This window comes from Argopecten irradians, chromosome 2 (assembly GCF_041381155.1).
Source record: "Argopecten irradians isolate NY chromosome 2, Ai_NY, whole genome shotgun sequence".
Classification (NCBI taxonomy): Eukaryota; Metazoa; Mollusca; class Bivalvia; order Pectinida; family Pectinidae; genus Argopecten; species Argopecten irradians.
This window is the reverse complement of record NC_091135.1, coordinates 70,086,314-70,103,444: the sequence shown is the minus strand read 5'-3', so window position 1 is coordinate 70,103,444 and position 17,131 is coordinate 70,086,314. Positions and strand designations below refer to the sequence as shown.

Here is a 17,131-nt window from a genome sequence, read left to right as displayed (position 1 = left end):
GACTTTTACATAAATTTTCATAATCCATCAAAAGTTTTAGTTTTTCATTCCAAAAGTACTAAAACTACAGAAAGGTAAAATATTCTCTCCTTAATCTTTGTCAATAGTGTAGATGGATACAAAGTGTATCTTAACAAGAGGCCCATGGGCCTTAGCGGTCACCTGAATTCAGACACAGAATGAAACAAAGACATGCATATAAACACTATAAATATATATTGGCCCATCAGGCCCTTGAAGTCAGTCAGTGATTTTATAAATTTTTAATCTATGAACATTATTTGGTTCCATCAAATCAGTGAATTCAGGAGAAAGATTTTTGAAATGTTATCCATTTTGACCCCTTTTGGCCCCACCCCTCTCGCCCCTGGGGGTCGGCCAGGACCAATATGGATATGATGTTAAATGCTATCTCAGGTTCTACCAGTTCCAGAATTTCAGAAGAAGATTTTTGAAGTTTTAGCCTATTTGACCGGTTTTGGGACCGCCCCTAAGGCCCCTGGGGATCAGTCATGGAAAATTTGGTAATAAGATTCAATGGCCATCACATAGAGATAATTCTGACTACAATTGACGAATTTCCTATTATAATGACTAAATAATGCTCAAAAATGTGTTTTCCATATAAAAACTTATATGTAGTAAACTTAACCCCCTCCCTAGGGGGAAACCTGAGACCCAAGGGTCATATAATTCACAATTTTCATAAAACACCTTAAGACCTGTCCATCTATGAAGAGTATTTGATTCTACCATTTCCAGTATTTAAGAAGAAGATTTTTAAAGTTTTAGCCTATTTGCCCCTTTTGGCCCCGCCCCTCTGCCCCGAGGGGGTTGACCAGGATATTAAAATGTTATCTCATGCTTATAATTCTAAACAAGTTTGACTCATTTCGTATTAAAATTGAGCAAAAAATGCTCATAAATGTGTTTTCACTATATAAACTATAGTAAACTTGACCCCTTCCCCAGGGGGAAACGTGAGACCCCAGGGTCATATAATTCACAATTTTGGTAAAGGACCTCAAGACCTTTTAATCTATGAAGAGTATGTGATTCTACCATTTCCAGAATTTCAGAAGAAGATTTTTGAAGATATAGCCTATTTGACCCCTTTTGACCCCGCCCCTAAGGCCCCTGGGGTTCAGTCATGGAAAATTGGTTAATAGGATTCAATGGCAATCTCATACTGATAATTCTGACAATATTTGACTCATTTCCTATTACAAATGATCAAATAATACTCAAAAATGTGTTTTCCCTATATAAACTATAGTAAACTTAACCCCCTCCCCAGGGGGAAACCCGAGACCCCAGGGTCATATAATTCACAATTTTTGTAAATGACCTTATGACCTTTCTATCTATGAAGAGTATTTAATTCCATCACATCTGTGAGTGGAGAAGAAGATTTTTGAAATTTTAGTCAATTTTACCCCTTTTGGCCCCTCCCATAGCTCCCTGGGGGGTGGGGACCATATAATTCACAATTTTGATTGGCCTTATGCCTTAGAAGGTTTGTGCAAAATTTCATTGAAATTGCTTCAACAGTTTTGGAGAAGAAGTCGAAAATGTAAATTGTTTACGGACATACGACGCACGACGGACGACGGACGACGGACGACGCACGACACACGACGACGGACAAAAGGCGATTAGAATAGGTCACTTGAGACTTCGTCTCAGGTGACCTAAAAATCCACCCAAGTTATTTAAATCTAACAACATATATAACATAACTGTATAACATTCTATCATTTAAGGACAGTCTCTCCTGTATAACATCCTATCATTTAAGGACAGCCTCTCCTGTATAACATCCTATCATTTAAGGACAGCCTCTCCTGTATAACATCCTATCATTTAAGGACAGCCTCTCCTGTATAACATCCTATCATTTAATGACAGCCTCTCCTGTATAACATCCTATCATTTAAGGACAGCCTCTCCTGTATAACATCCTATAATTTAAGGACAGCCTCTCCTGTATAACATCCTATCATTTAAGGACAGCCTCTACTGTATAACATCCTACCATTTAAGGACAGCCTCTCCTGTATAACATCCTATCATTTAAGGACAGCCTCTCCTGTATAACATCCTATCATTTAAGGACAGCCTCTCCTGTATAACATCCTATCATTTAAGGACAGCCCCTCCTGTATAACATCCTATCATTTAAGGACAGCCTCTCCTGTATAACATCCTATCATTTAAGGACAGCCGCTCCTGTATCACCTATCATTTAAGGACAGCCTCTCCTGTATAACATCCTATCATTTAAGGACAGCCTCTCTTGTATAACATCCTATCATTTAATGACAGCCTCTCCTGTATCACATCCTATCATTTAAGGACAGCCTCTCCTGTATAACATCCTATCAGTTAAGGACAGCCTCTACTGTATAACATCCTACCATTTAAGGACAGCCTCTCCTGTATAACATCCTATCATTTAAGGACAGCCTCTTCTGTATAACATCCTATCATTTAAGGACAGCCTCTCCTGTATAACATCCTATCATTTAAGGACAGCCTCTCCTGTATAACATCCTATCATTTAAGGACAGTCTCTCCTGTATAATATCCTATCATTTAAGGACAGCCTCTCCTGTATAACATCCTATCATTTAAGGACAGCCCCTCCTGTATAACATCCTATCATTTAAGGACAGCCTCTACTGTATAACATCCTACCATTTAAGGACAGCCTCTCCTGTATAACATCCTATCATTTAAGGACAGCCTCTCCTGTATAACATCCTATCATTTAAGGACAGCCTCTCCTGTATAACATCCTATCATTTAAGGACAGCCCCTCCTGTATAACATCCTATCATTTAAGGAGAGCCTCTCCTGTATAACATCCTATCATTTAAGGACAGCCGCTCCTGTATCACCTATCATTTAAGGACAGCCTCTCCTGTATAACATCCTATCATTTAAGGACAGCCTCTCTTGTATAACATCCTATCATTTAATGACAGCCTCTCCTGTATCACATCCTATCATTTAAGGACAGCCTCTCCTGTATAACATCCTATCAGTTAAGGACAGCCTCTACTGTATAACATCCTACCATTTAAGGACAGCCTCTCCTGTATAACATCCTATCATTTCAGGACAGCCTCTTCTGTATAACATCCTATCATTTAAGGACAGCCTCTACTGTATAACATCCTATCAGTTAAGGACAGCCTCTCCTGTATAACATCCTATCATTTAAGGACAGCCTCTCCTGTATAACATCCTATCATTTAAGGACAGCCTCTCCTGTATAACATCCTATCATTTAAGGACAGCCTCTCCTGTATAACATCCTATCATTTAAGGACAGCCTCTCCTATATAACATCCTATCAGTTAAGGACAGCCTCTCCTGTATAACATCCTATCATTTAAAGACAGCCCCTCCTGTATAACATCCTATCATTTAAGGACAGCCCCTCCTGTATCACATCCTATCGTTTAAGGACAGCCTCTCCTGTATAATATCCTATCATTTAAGGACAGTCCCTCCTGTATAACATCCTATCAGTTAAGGACAGCCTCTCCTGTATAACATCCTATCATTTAAGGACAGCCTCTTCTGTATAACATCCTATCATTTAAGGACAGCCTCTCCTGTATAACATCCTATCATTTAAGGACAGCCTCTCCTGTATAACATCCTATCATTTAAGGACAGTCTCTCCTGTATAACATCCTATCATTTAAGGACAGCCTCTTCTGTATAACATCCTATCATTTAAGGACAGCCTCTCCTGTATAACATCCTATCATTTAAGGACAGCCTCTCCTGTATAACATCCTATCATTTAAGGACAGCCTCTTCTTGTATAACATCCTATCATTTAAGGACAGCCTCTCCTGTATAACATCCTATCATTTAAGGACAGCCTCTCCTGTATAACATCCTATCATTTAAGGACAGCCTCTCCTGTATAACATCCTATCATTTAAGGACAGCCTCTCCTGTATAACATCCTATCATTTAAGGACAGCCTCTCCTGTATAACATCCTATCATTTAAGGACAGTCTCTTCTGTATAACATCCTATCATTTAAGGACAGCCTCTCCTGTATAACATCCTATCATTTAAGGACAGCCTCTCCTATATAACATCCTATCAGTTAAGGACAGCCTCTCCTGTATAACATCCTATCATTTAAGGACAGCCTCTCCTGTATAACATCCTATCATTTAAGGACAGTCTCTCCTGTATAACATCCTATCATTTAAGGACAGCCTCTCCTGTATAACATCCTATCATTTAAGGACAGTCTCTCCTGTATAACATCCTATCAGTTAAGGACAGCCTCTCCTGTATAACATCCTATCATTTAAGGACAGTCTCTCCTGTATAACATCCTATCATTTAAGGACAGCCTCTCCTGTATAACATCCTACCATTTAAGGACAGTCTCTCCTGTATAACATCCTATCATTTAAGGACAGCCTCTCCTGTATAACATCCTATCATTTCAGGACAGCCTCTCCTGTATAACATCCTATCATTTAAGGACAGCCTCTCCTATATAACATCCTATCAGTTAAGGACAGCCTCTCCTGTATAACATCCTATCATTTAAGGACAGCCTCTCCTGTATAACATCCTATCATTTAAGGACAGCCTCTCCTGTATAACATCCTATCATTTAAGGACAGCCTCTCCTGTATAACATCCTATCATTTAAGGACAGCCTCTCCTGTATAACATCCTATCATTTAAGGACAGCCTCTCCTGTATAACATCCTATCATTTCAGGACAGCCTCTCCTGTATAACATCCTATCATTTAAGGACAGTCTCTCCTGTATAACATCCTATCATTTAAGGACAGTCTCTCGAGTATAACATCCTATCATTTAAGGACAGCCTCTCCTGTATAACATCCTATCATTTAAGGACAGCCTCTCCTGTATAACATCCTATCATTTCAGGACAGCCTCTCCTGTATAACATCCTATCATTTAAGGACAGCCTCTCCTGTATAACATCCTATCATTTAAGGACAGCCTCTCCTGTATAACATCCTATCATTTAAGGACAGCCTCTCCTGTATAACATCCTATCATTTAAGGACAGCCTCTCCTGTATAACATCCTATCATTTAATGACAGCCTCTCCTGTATAACATCCTATCATTTAAGGACAGTCTCTCCTGTATAACATCCTATCATTTAAGGACAGCCTCTCCTGTATAACCTATCATTTAAGGACAGCCTCTCCTATATAACATCCTATCATTTAGGACAGTCTCTCCTGTATAACATCCTATCATTTAAGGACAGCCTCTCCTGTATAACATCCTATCATTTAAGGACAGCCTCTCCTGTATAACATCCTATCATTTAAGGACAGCCTCTCCTGTATAACATCCTATCATTTAAGGACAGCCTCTCCTGTATAACATCCTATCATTTAAGGACAGTCTCTCCTGTATAACATCCTATCATTTAAGGACAGTCTCTCCTGTATAACATCCTATCATTTAAGGACAGCCTCTCCTGTATAACATCCTATCTATAAGGACAGCCTCTCCTGTATAACATCCTACATTTAAGGACAGCCTCATTAACATCCTATCATTTAAGGACAGCCTCTCCTGTATAACATCCTATCATTTAAGGACAGCCTCTCCTGTATAACATCCTATCATTTAAGGACAGCCTCTCCTGTATAACATCCTATCATTTAAGGACAGCCTCTCCTGTATAACATCCTATCATTTAGGACAGCCTCTCCTGTATAACATCCTATCATTTAAGGACAGCTTCCTGTATAACATCCTATCATTTAGGACAGCCTCTCCTGTATAACATCCTATCATTTAAGGACAGCCTCTCCTGTATAACATCCTATCATTTAAGGACAGCCTCTCCTGTATAACATCCTATCATTTAAGGACAGCCTCTCCTGTATAACATCCTATCATTTAAGGACAGTCTCTCCTGTATAACATCCTATCATTTAAGGACAGCCTCTCCTGTATAACATCCTATCATTTAAGGACAGCCTCTCCTGTATAACATCCTATCATTTAAGGACAGCCTCTCCTGTATAACATCCTATCATTTAAGGACAGCCTCTCCTGTATAACATCCTATCATTTAAGGACAGCCTCTCCTGTATAACATCCTATCATTTAAGGACAGCCTCTCCTGTATAACATCCTATCATTTAAGGACAGTCTCTTCTGTATAACATTCTATCATTTAAGGACAGCCTCTCCTGTATAACATCCTATCATTTAAGGACAGTCTCTTCTGTATAACATCCTATCATTTAAGGACAGCCTCTCCTGTATAACATCCTATCATTTAAGGACAGCCTCTCCTGTATAACATCCTATCATTTAAGGACAGCCTCTCCTGTATAACATCCTATCATTTAAGGACAGCCTCTCCTGTATAACATCCTATCATTTAAGGACAGCCTCTCCTGTATAACATCCTATCATTTAAGGACAGTCTCTCCTGTATAACATCCTATCATTTAAGGACAGCCTCTCCTGTATAACATCCTATCATTTAAGGACAGCCTCTCCTGTATAACATCCTATCATTTAAGGACAGCCTCTCTCTGTATAACATCCTATCATTTAAGGACAGCCTCTCCTGTATAACATCCTATCATTTAAGGACAGCCTCTCCTGTATAACATCCTATCATTTAAGGACAGCCTCTCCTGTATATAACATCCTATCATTTAAGGACAGCCTCTCCTATTATAACATCCTATCATTTAAGGACAGCCTCTCCTGTATAACATCCTATCATTTAAGGACAGCCTCTCCTGTATAACATCCTATCATTTAAGGACAGCCTCTCCTGTATAACATCCTATCATTTAAGGACAGCCTCTCCTGTATAACATCCTATCATTTAAGGACAGCCTCTCCTGTATAATGACCTCCTATCATTTTTAAGGACAGCCTCTCCTGTATAACATCCTATCATTTAAGGACAGCCTCTCCTGTATAACATCCTATCATTTAAGGACAGCCTCTCCTGTATAACATCCTATCATTTAAGGACAGCCTCTCTAGTATAACATCCTATCATTTAAGGACAGCCTCTCCTGTATAACATCCTATCATTTAAGGACAGCTCTCCTGTATAACATCCTATCATTTAAGGACAGCCTCTTCTGTACGTATCACATCATATCATTTAAGGACAGCCTCTTCTGTATCACATCCTATTATTTAAGGACAGCCTCTCCTGTATAACATCCTATCATTTCAGGACAGCCTCTCCTGTATAACATCCTATCATTTAAGGACAGTCTCTTCTGTATAACATCCTATCATTTAAGGACAGCCTCTCCTGTATAACATCCTATCATTTAAGGACAGTCTCTTCTGTATAACATCCTATCATTTAAGGACAGCCTCTCCTGTATAACATCCTATCATTTAAGGACAGCTTCTCCTGTATAACATCCTATCATTTAAGGACAGCCTCTCCTGTATAACATCCTATCATTTAAGGACAGCCTCTCCTGTATAACATCCTATCATTTAAGGACAGCCTCTCCTGTATAACATCCTATCATTTAAGGACAGCCTCTCCTGTATAACATCCTATCATTTAAGGACAGTCTCTTCTGTATAACATCCTATCATTTAAGGACAGCCTCTCCTGTATAACATCCTATCATTTAAGGACAGTCTCTTCTGTATAACATCCTATCATTTAAGGACAGCCTCTCCTGTATAACATCCTATCATTTCAGGACAGCCTCTCCTGTATAACATCCTATCATTTAAGGACAGTCTCTTCTGTATAACATCCTATCATTTAAGGACAGTCTCTTCTATATAACATCCTATCATTTAAGGACAGCCTCTCCTGTATAACATCCTATCATTTCAGGACAGCCTCTCCTGTATCATCATCCTATCATTTAAGGACAGTCTCTCAAGTATAACATCAACAATAAAGGTTACTTTAGAATTATTTAAGCATTATCTCCCTTGTATTTTAGTTTTTTTCTATATTACAGATTTACCTCCCTTGTGGGTAGGTAGCCATTGTGATGTCATTGTTTTGTGAACAAATCCCAAATCATTTTCTCTGCAAAGTATGACATTACGATTACCAAAAGATGAAGTCACAACCAACGATCCTGTACCCACAGATAACTCTCTGTAATGAAGAGAATAAAGAACAATATCTTATCAATAGACGGTCCTATACCCACAGATAACTCTCTGTAATGAAAAGAATAAAGAACAATATCTTATCAATAGACGGTCCTGTACCCACAGATAACTCTCTGTAATGAAAAGAATAAAGAACAATATCTTATCAATAGACGGTCCTGTACCCACAGATAACTCTCTGTAATGAAGAGAATAAAGAACAATATCTTATCAATAGAACGGTCCTATACCCACAGATAACTCTCTGTAATGAAAAGAATAAAGAACAATATCTTATCAATAGACGGTCCTGTACCCACAGATAACTCTCTGTAATGAAAAGAATAAAGAACAATATCTTATCAATAGACGGTCCTGTACCCACAGATAACTCTCTGTAATGAAAAGAATAAAGAACAATATCTTATCAATAGACGGTCCTGTACCCACAGATAACTCTCTGTAATGAAAAGAATAAAGAACAATAAAGAACAAGATATCTAATACAATATCTTATCAATAGACGGTCCTGTACCCACAGATAACTCTCTGTAATGAAAAGAATAAAGAACAATATCTTATCAATAGACGGTCCTGTACCCACAGATAACTCTCTGTAATGAAAAGAATAAAGAACAATATCTTATCAATAGACGGTCCTGTACCCACAGATAACTCTCTGTAATGAAAAGAATAAAGAACAATATCTTATCAATAGACGGTCCTATACCCACAGATAACTCTCTGTAATGAAAAGAATAAAGAACAATATCTTATCAATAGACGGTCCTGTACCCACAGATAACTCTCTGTAATGAAAAGAATAAAGAACAATATCTTATCAATAGACGGTCCTGTACCCACAGATAACTCTCTGTAATGAAAAGAATAAAGAACAATATCTTATCAATAGACGGTCCTATACCCACAGATAACTCTCTGTAATGAAAAGAATAAAGAACAATATCTTATCAATAGACGGTCCTATACCCACAGATAACTCTCTGTAATGAAAAGAATAAAGAACAATATCTTATCAATAGACGGTCCTATACCCACAGATAACTCTCTGTAATGAAAAGAATAAAGAACAATATCTTATCAATAGACGGTCCTATACCCACAGATAACTCTCTGTAATGAAAAGAATAAAGAACAATATCTTATCAATAGACAAACTATCTGCTACCTTACCAAACATACCCACGACAAAACAATGATCAGCTACCTTACCAAACATACCCACGACAAAACAATGATCTGCTACCTTACCAAACATACCCACGACAAAACAATGATCTGCTACCTTACCAAACATACCCACGACAAAACAATGATCAGCTACCTTACCAAACATACCCACGACAAAACAATGATCAGCTACCTTACCAAACATACCCACGACAAAACAATGATCAGCTACCTTACCAAACATACCCACGACAAAACAATGATCAGCTACCTTACCAAACATACCCACGACAAAACAATGATCAGAGTACTTACCATCACTATACGCCGTTATTATAAACTTAAAACCTCTTCCTTTAACAATTTTGTGAAGATCTACATCTGACCTGAAAAGACATATAAAATCACATCACACGTACATAAACACATATAATAATTATAAGTAAATGTTTTATCACATGTATGATTAATAGAATCCTCCATGGGGCTGTGAAGTGGACAGGGATATCTCAACCTGAGTGAAAGATTTTAGCATGTCAACCTGAAACTTGCTGAGGGTTGATGGCCAAAATCCTTCATGAGGGTTGAGATATCCTTGTCCACTTGACAGATCTATGTTTGTTTCATTTCTCTAATACTTAGTAGAAAAAACAAGAGGCCCATGGGCCTTAACGGTCACCTGAGTTAGAATATATAATGAAACAAATAATAAAACAAATTAAAGACATAAAAACACTATATGCTCTATTGCTGGGCCTTGAAGTTGGTCAGTGATTTATAAATTTGACCTTTTTAGACTATAAAGAGTATTTGCTTCCATCAAACCTGTGAACTTAGAGGTATTTTTTGAAATTTTAATCAATTTGACCCTGTTTGGTCCTGCCCCTCTGGTCCCCCAGGGGGTCATCGAGGACGGATATGGATGTTAAAATGCTATATCTTAGGCTAATAATTCTAATCAAGTTTGACTAATTTCCTACGAAAATTGGGCAAATAATGTTCACAAATATGTTTTTCCTATATAAACTAAAGTAAACTTGACCCCTCCCCAGGGGGTAACGTGAGACCCCAAGGTCATATAATTCACAGTTTTTATAAAACACCAGAAGACCTTTCCATCTATAATTATTTGATTCTACTATATCCAGAATTTTAGAAGATTTTTGAAGTTTTAGCCTATTTGACCCTTTTTTAGCCCCGCCCCTCTGCCCCCAGGGGGTCGGCCAGGACCAATGTGGATATGATATTAAAATGCTATCTCAGGCTAATAATTCTAACCAAGTTTGACTCATTTCCTATGAAAATTGAGCAAAAAATGCACATTAATGTGTTTTTCCTATATAAACTATAGTAAACTTGACCCCCTCCCCAGGGGGAAACGTGAGACCCCAGGGTCATATAATTCACAATTTTTGTAAAGGACCTTAAGACCTTTCTATTTATGAAAAGTATTTGATTCTACCATTTCCAGAATTTCAGAAGAAGATTTTTGAAGTTTTAGCCTATTTGACCCCTTTTGACCCTGCCCCTAAGGCCCCTGGGGGTCAGTCATAGAAAATTTGTTAATAGGATTAAATGGCCATCTCATACTGATAATTCTGACAACATTTGACTCATTTCCTATTACAAATGACCAAATAATGCGCAAAAATGTGTTTTCTCAATATAAAGTATAGTAAACTTAACCCCCTCCCCAGGGGGAAACTAGAGACCCCAGGGTCATATAATTCACAATTTTTGTGAAGGACCTTAAGACCTTTCTATCTATGAAGAGTATTTGATTCTACCACATCTGTGAGTAGAGAAGAAGATTTTTGAAATTTTACTCAATTTTACCCCTTTTGGCCCCTCCCACAGCCCCCTGGGGGGTGGGGACCATATAATTCACAATTTTGATTGGCCTTATGCCTTAGAAGGTTTGTGCAAAATTTCATTGAAATTGCTTCAGCAGTTTTGGAGAAGAAGTCGAAAATGTAAATTGTTTACGGACATACGACGCACGACGCACGACGCACGACGACGGACAAAAGGCGATTAGAATAGGTCAGTTGAGACTTCGTCTCAGGTGACCTAAATATGATATTCTTGTTGCTTTTCAGCTTTTTCATTGCACCATCATATCACAGGAACGTTGCTATGCGTTAAAATTGATGACATCATCAACATTGCACGCAGCAGCTACGCCACATGTGTTGAGGACATTACATTGTTGTCAAGGTCTTATATCCGCCCCTGTGTAAAAAAGAGTTATATTTTCCCTAACATCCACAGGATATCCCTATAAATAGGGGAGAACTAGTTATATGCCACATAGGTGAAGTCAAAATCTGTTCTTTTAAAATAACCCAACTAAAATGCCATTATTTCATATTTTCTCTACATGACTATAATAAAACTAACACTACAACATCATATTTGAACAAAATTATCAAAATAACAAGTATACTAGTTCATAATGGCACCAAAGCAAAGAATGAATGCAATGTAAATCATGAATTTTCACTGCAGCATCAAATTTAAACTGCAGCATCATGTTTAAACTGCAGCATCAAATTTACACTGCAGCATCAAATTTAAACTGCAGCATCAAATTTACACTGCAGCATCATGTTTAAACTGCAGCATCAAATTTACACTGCAGCATCAAATTTAAACTGCAGCATCAAATTTACACTGCAGCATCATGTTTAAACTGCAGCATCAAATTTACACTGCAGCATCAAATTTATACTGCAGCATCAAATTTACTAAGCAGCATCAAATTTATATTCCAGCACCAAATTTACAATACAGCTTCAAAGTTATTTTCCAGCATTAAATTGATACTGTCGTCTCATTCAGGGATGTTAGGGAGAGGATGGGATAGAACAGGCCGTCTCATTCAGGGATTTAAGGAAGAGAATGGGATGAGACAGGCCGTCTCTTTCAGGGATTTAAGGAAGAGAATGGGATGGGACAGGCCGTCTCTTTCAGAGATTTAAGGAAGAGAATGGGATGGGACAGGCCGGCTCTTTCAGGGATGTAAGGAAGAGAATGGGATGGGACAGGCCGTCTCTTTCAGGGATGCAAGGAAGAGAATGGGATGGGACAGGCCGTCTCTTTCAGGGATGCAAGGGAGAGAATGGGATGGGACAGGCCGTCTCTTTCAGGGATGCAAGGGAGAGAATGGGATGGGACAGGCCGTCTCTTTCAGGGATGCAAGGGAGAGGATGGGATGGGACAGGCCGTCTCATTCAGGGATGTAAGGAAGAGGATGGGATGGGACAGGCTGTATCATTCAGGGATGTAAGGAAGAGAATGGGATGGGACAGGCCGTCTCATTCAGGGATGGAAGGGAGAGGATGGGATAGGACGGGCCGTCTCATTCAGGGATGTAAGGGAGAGGATGGGATGGGATGGGCTGTCTCTTTCAGGGATGTAAGGGAGAGAATGGGATGGGACAGGCCGTCTCATTCAGGGATGTATGGAAGAGAGGATGGGATGGGATGGGACAGGCCATCTCTTTTAGGGATGTAAGGAAGAGAATGGGATGGGACAGGCTGTATCATTCAGGGATGTAAGGGAGAGAATGGGATGGGACAGGCCATCTCTTTCAGGGATGTAATGAAGAGAATGGGATGAGACAGGCTGTATCATTCAGGGATGTTAGGGAGAGGATGGGATTGGACAGGTCATCTCATTCAGGGATGAAAGGCAGAGGATGGGATAGGACGGGCCGTTTTATTCAGGGATGTAAGGGAGAGGACGGGATCGGACAGGCCGTCTCATTCAGGGATGTAAGGGAGAGGATGGGATGGGACAGGCCGTCTCATTCAGGGATGTAAGGGAGAGGATGGGATGGGATAGGCCGTCTCATTCAGGGATGTAAGGGAGAGGATGGGATAGGACAGGTCGTCTCATTCAGGGATGTAAGGGAGAGGATGGAATAGGACGGGCCGTCGTATTCAGGGATGTAAGGGAGAGGATTGGATAGGATGGGCCGTCTCATTCACGGATGCAAGGGAGAGGATGGGATGGGACAGGCCGTCTCATTCAGGGATGTGACACTACATCACTGCTCCCATTTCATGGCAGGTACATATTATAAACAGGAGTTTTCATAAACAACAAACAACTGTTTAAGTTTTTGTTTTCTGTAGAAAGACATCAATTCTGTGTATGTTAAGACTGAAGGCAGTATAAACATAATTCAAGGCTTGTATCGAAATATCTTTTAAATTTGATAATTTTTGCTTCCTGTTTTGAAGAAGTAGATATAAAATTTGCTTCAGCTGCAGCCCCACAGAAAATTTTAATACCCACAGGAAAAGATAAGTAATGTGCCTGTATGTATACAATAAATCATTGGGCTCCACATGTATCTACTTGTAAAAAGCTCAGACTGTCATCAGAACCCAAGTGAAACACTTGTTCACCTTGAAATATTACATGATCTAATTTGATAAGACTTGGGCACCACATTCCTATATATACAACACTGTAATATACATATGACACAAAACTTACTAACATGTACCATGGAGATTATCATACTACATAGAGTTACTTTAATTACAAGCTAATAACATGGAGAGATTTTTTCTTTCTTTTTTTCAATTCACTTGTGGTGTTTTAAATGAGAAAGTCATATTCTCTCCAATGCACATGCATTAAGCCTCACAAAACTGCAAACATGATATCTCTAAACATCACAGATTGTCTTGCTTTTAGCCTGGTGCACTCAATATCTCATTTCTTCTAATGTCAAGGTCGCCAATGAGCAGATAACAAAATGTTTTCAAACATTCTACTGACACTGCTGAATACCAGCGTTTGATCACAGAGAGTGTTCATATCCTGGTGGTATGCATCTAACTTAGCAGCTTTCCCATCAAATATTTCAAAATCCAACCCCCACTCCATCAACTTCAACTTTCTCGGGTTCTATCCTGGTGCCAAAAGGATATTTTACCAGAGAAAGCAAATTAACATGTTCCGTCAACTGAGTACAAATTGAAAATGAATTCTTTCTTGCCTTCATGTTTTCAATTTTAATTAGTTTTCTGACCAAGAGCTGCCTTGAACCCAAATTGGTTGATATTTTTTGCATAACATAATTTTCTTTCTTTCTTTTAAGCAAGTATTTCAGCAAATTGATGCCTTCTGGTTCATTTTAAAATCTGTACACTAATGAAGATTGAAAAGTATTCTAACAAAACCCATCACCACTAGCAATTAATACTATTATTTTAAAACAATTAATTTAAATACTATTATAATAAAACAACTAATTAATAGTACTACTATTAATATAAGACATTTTTTTTTTTAAATAATTGATCATATCTGACAGAATTTTCTTTTTTCACAATCCATAACTAAGAGAGATTGAGTTTTTTCTGCTTTGTAAATATTTATGTAAATTATGTATTACTGCAAATGATCAATTTTCTTTGCTTAGTAGTAATTTCTCTTTTTTGTTTCTAGTCTTCCTGGTTGTAATTGTTTTGGAGTCTTAACAAGAATAAACGGTATAACTAGGTAACCATGTCATCATTGTTCACACCTAATAATGTAAACCTGGAATCTCTATAGCTATTGCAGGTCTTAACTAAATCATGCCTAGTGCTTTTCCTCATGGCATGTTAAAATTTATTGTTTATATTGTAAATTCCATCAACAATAAAGACTTAGCACCAATCACAGCTTTAAAACACTCTCTGTCAGATTTCGTTGCCATGGTTAGTACTCTACATTACTCTTCTGTACTTCATTAAAAAGAAATAAATAACGTCTTTTTTATCATTCTTATCGGAGATAAATAACGTTTGATGATGGTGAGAAATCTTCCCATTCTCATTATCCTATACAGAATGTATAATACAAACAACCTGTGTTAATTAAGGTGAATTAATTGTCTTAACCAACATTAAACTTTCTGAACATGAATTCACATAACTCATAGACCTTCTTCATAGGTCCATTCCACGATACCAAAACATCTTGGGTGAAATATGATCACCAGAGAAAAACCACCAACCTGCAGTTGGTACCAGTGGCCTCATATAGGTAAGTCTAATGTGGCAATATAAGTCGGAACATCCTACCCATCGTCCACTGTCACTCACCAAATAAAACAGCATAAAATACTGGCCGTCCTGGTCTTTTGGGGACAAGCAAGTAAAAATGTCACTAATCAGATAAATTTTAATCTTTGTTCTATGTATCAATGTGATTTTCTGTGAGAAACATTTAGTTGGTAAATGGTAATGCGGTCGTGATTTAGGAAGGCAATATATTAATTGATTAACATGCAATCAATTTGCTTTTCTCATTTTGAATTAAAAGTGCTTTAGACTTTTAACACTACACAATTAATGGTTTCTCTGCATGTCAGCCACATCCAAACACCTAGCTGATTACTGGGGGATAACATGGAAAATGTTTACAGTTGATTAGCAGGAAACAAACCTGGATTGTTGGCCAGGCCATTTACAACTAGAGATTACATTATAGAATTCAATGATGAAGTCACATAATCAGGTGTTAAGGACACGTTTATATAAAGCTCTGTTTTATACAATGCTTTTATTGTGGCATTGTTGATCTCAAATATTGACATTTTCCAGAGTAATTTTCATTGATATTTTTACTTTATATAAAACACTGTGAACCTAACTTTCTTTCTGTACCTCCTAAATTTTGCGATTTCAAAATGAGTCTGTGGGGATATATTTTTTCAGAAGAAAAATCAAATAAATTCCTTTCAATATGAATGAAACTGATACATTTGCAGAAATATATCAACATTAATAAATTAAGCCTAGATCTTGAAATTTGCTGAAGTATTAAGTTGCACAGTAAAGAACCTTCGACAACTAAAGGAGGATGCATATCGAAGCATACTAATATTTTTTTAAGAACATATCAAAGGTTTTGCTTTTGTAATGAACAAATATGTCATCATCATCAAGAATGCAAGATCCATAGTAACATGACCGTCTACCGTGATGACAGAGATCACAATGACAACAACGTCATAGTGAGATTACATTGTGTTGGTAGTGTATCATTACAGTGTAGATATAACCATCACATTACATTGTGTTGGTAGTGTATCATTACAGTATCATTACAGTGGAGATATAACCATCACATTACATTGTGTTGGTAGTGTATCATTACAGTGTAGATATAACCATCACATTACATTGTGTTGGTAGTGTATCATTACAGTGTAGATATAACCATCACATTACATTGTGTTGGTAGTGTATCATTACAGTATCATTACAGTGGAGATATAACCATCACATTACATTGTGTTGGTAGTGTATCATTACAGTGTAGATATAACCATCACATTACATTGTGTTGGTAGTGTATCATTACAGTGTAGATATAACCATCACATTACATTGTGTTGGTAGTGTATCATTACAGTGTAGATATAACCATCAGATTACATTGTGTTGGTAGTGTATCATTACAGTGGAGATATAACCATCACATTACATTGTGTTGGTAGTGTATCATTACAGTGTAGATATAACCATCAGATTACATTGTGTTGGTAGTGTATCATTACAGTGTAGATATAACCATCAGATTACATTGGTAGTGTATCATTACAGTGTAGATATAACCATCAGATTACATTGTGTTGGTAGTGTATCATTACAGTGTAGATATAACCATCAGATTACATTGTGTTGGTAGTGTATCATTACAGTGTAGATATAACCATCAGATTACATTGTGTTGGTAGTGTATCATTACAGAGTAGATATAACCATCAGATTACATTGTGTT

The 17,131-nt window shown here is 37.7% G+C and overlaps 1 protein-coding gene across 2 annotated transcripts in view; it reads right to left on the bottom strand.

Moving 5' to 3' along the window:
* Positions 1 to 17,131, bottom strand: part of LOC138316345 (uncharacterized) — a 203,023-nt gene that overhangs the window by 92,910 nt on the left and 92,982 nt on the right. For both annotated transcript variants that reach the window (XM_069258037.1, XM_069258038.1), the window contains exon 4: positions 9,656 to 9,726. In XM_069258037.1, coding sequence (XP_069114138.1) covers positions 9,656 to 9,726 — 71 coding nt within the window. The remainder of the gene's footprint in view (positions 1 to 9,655; positions 9,727 to 17,131) is intronic.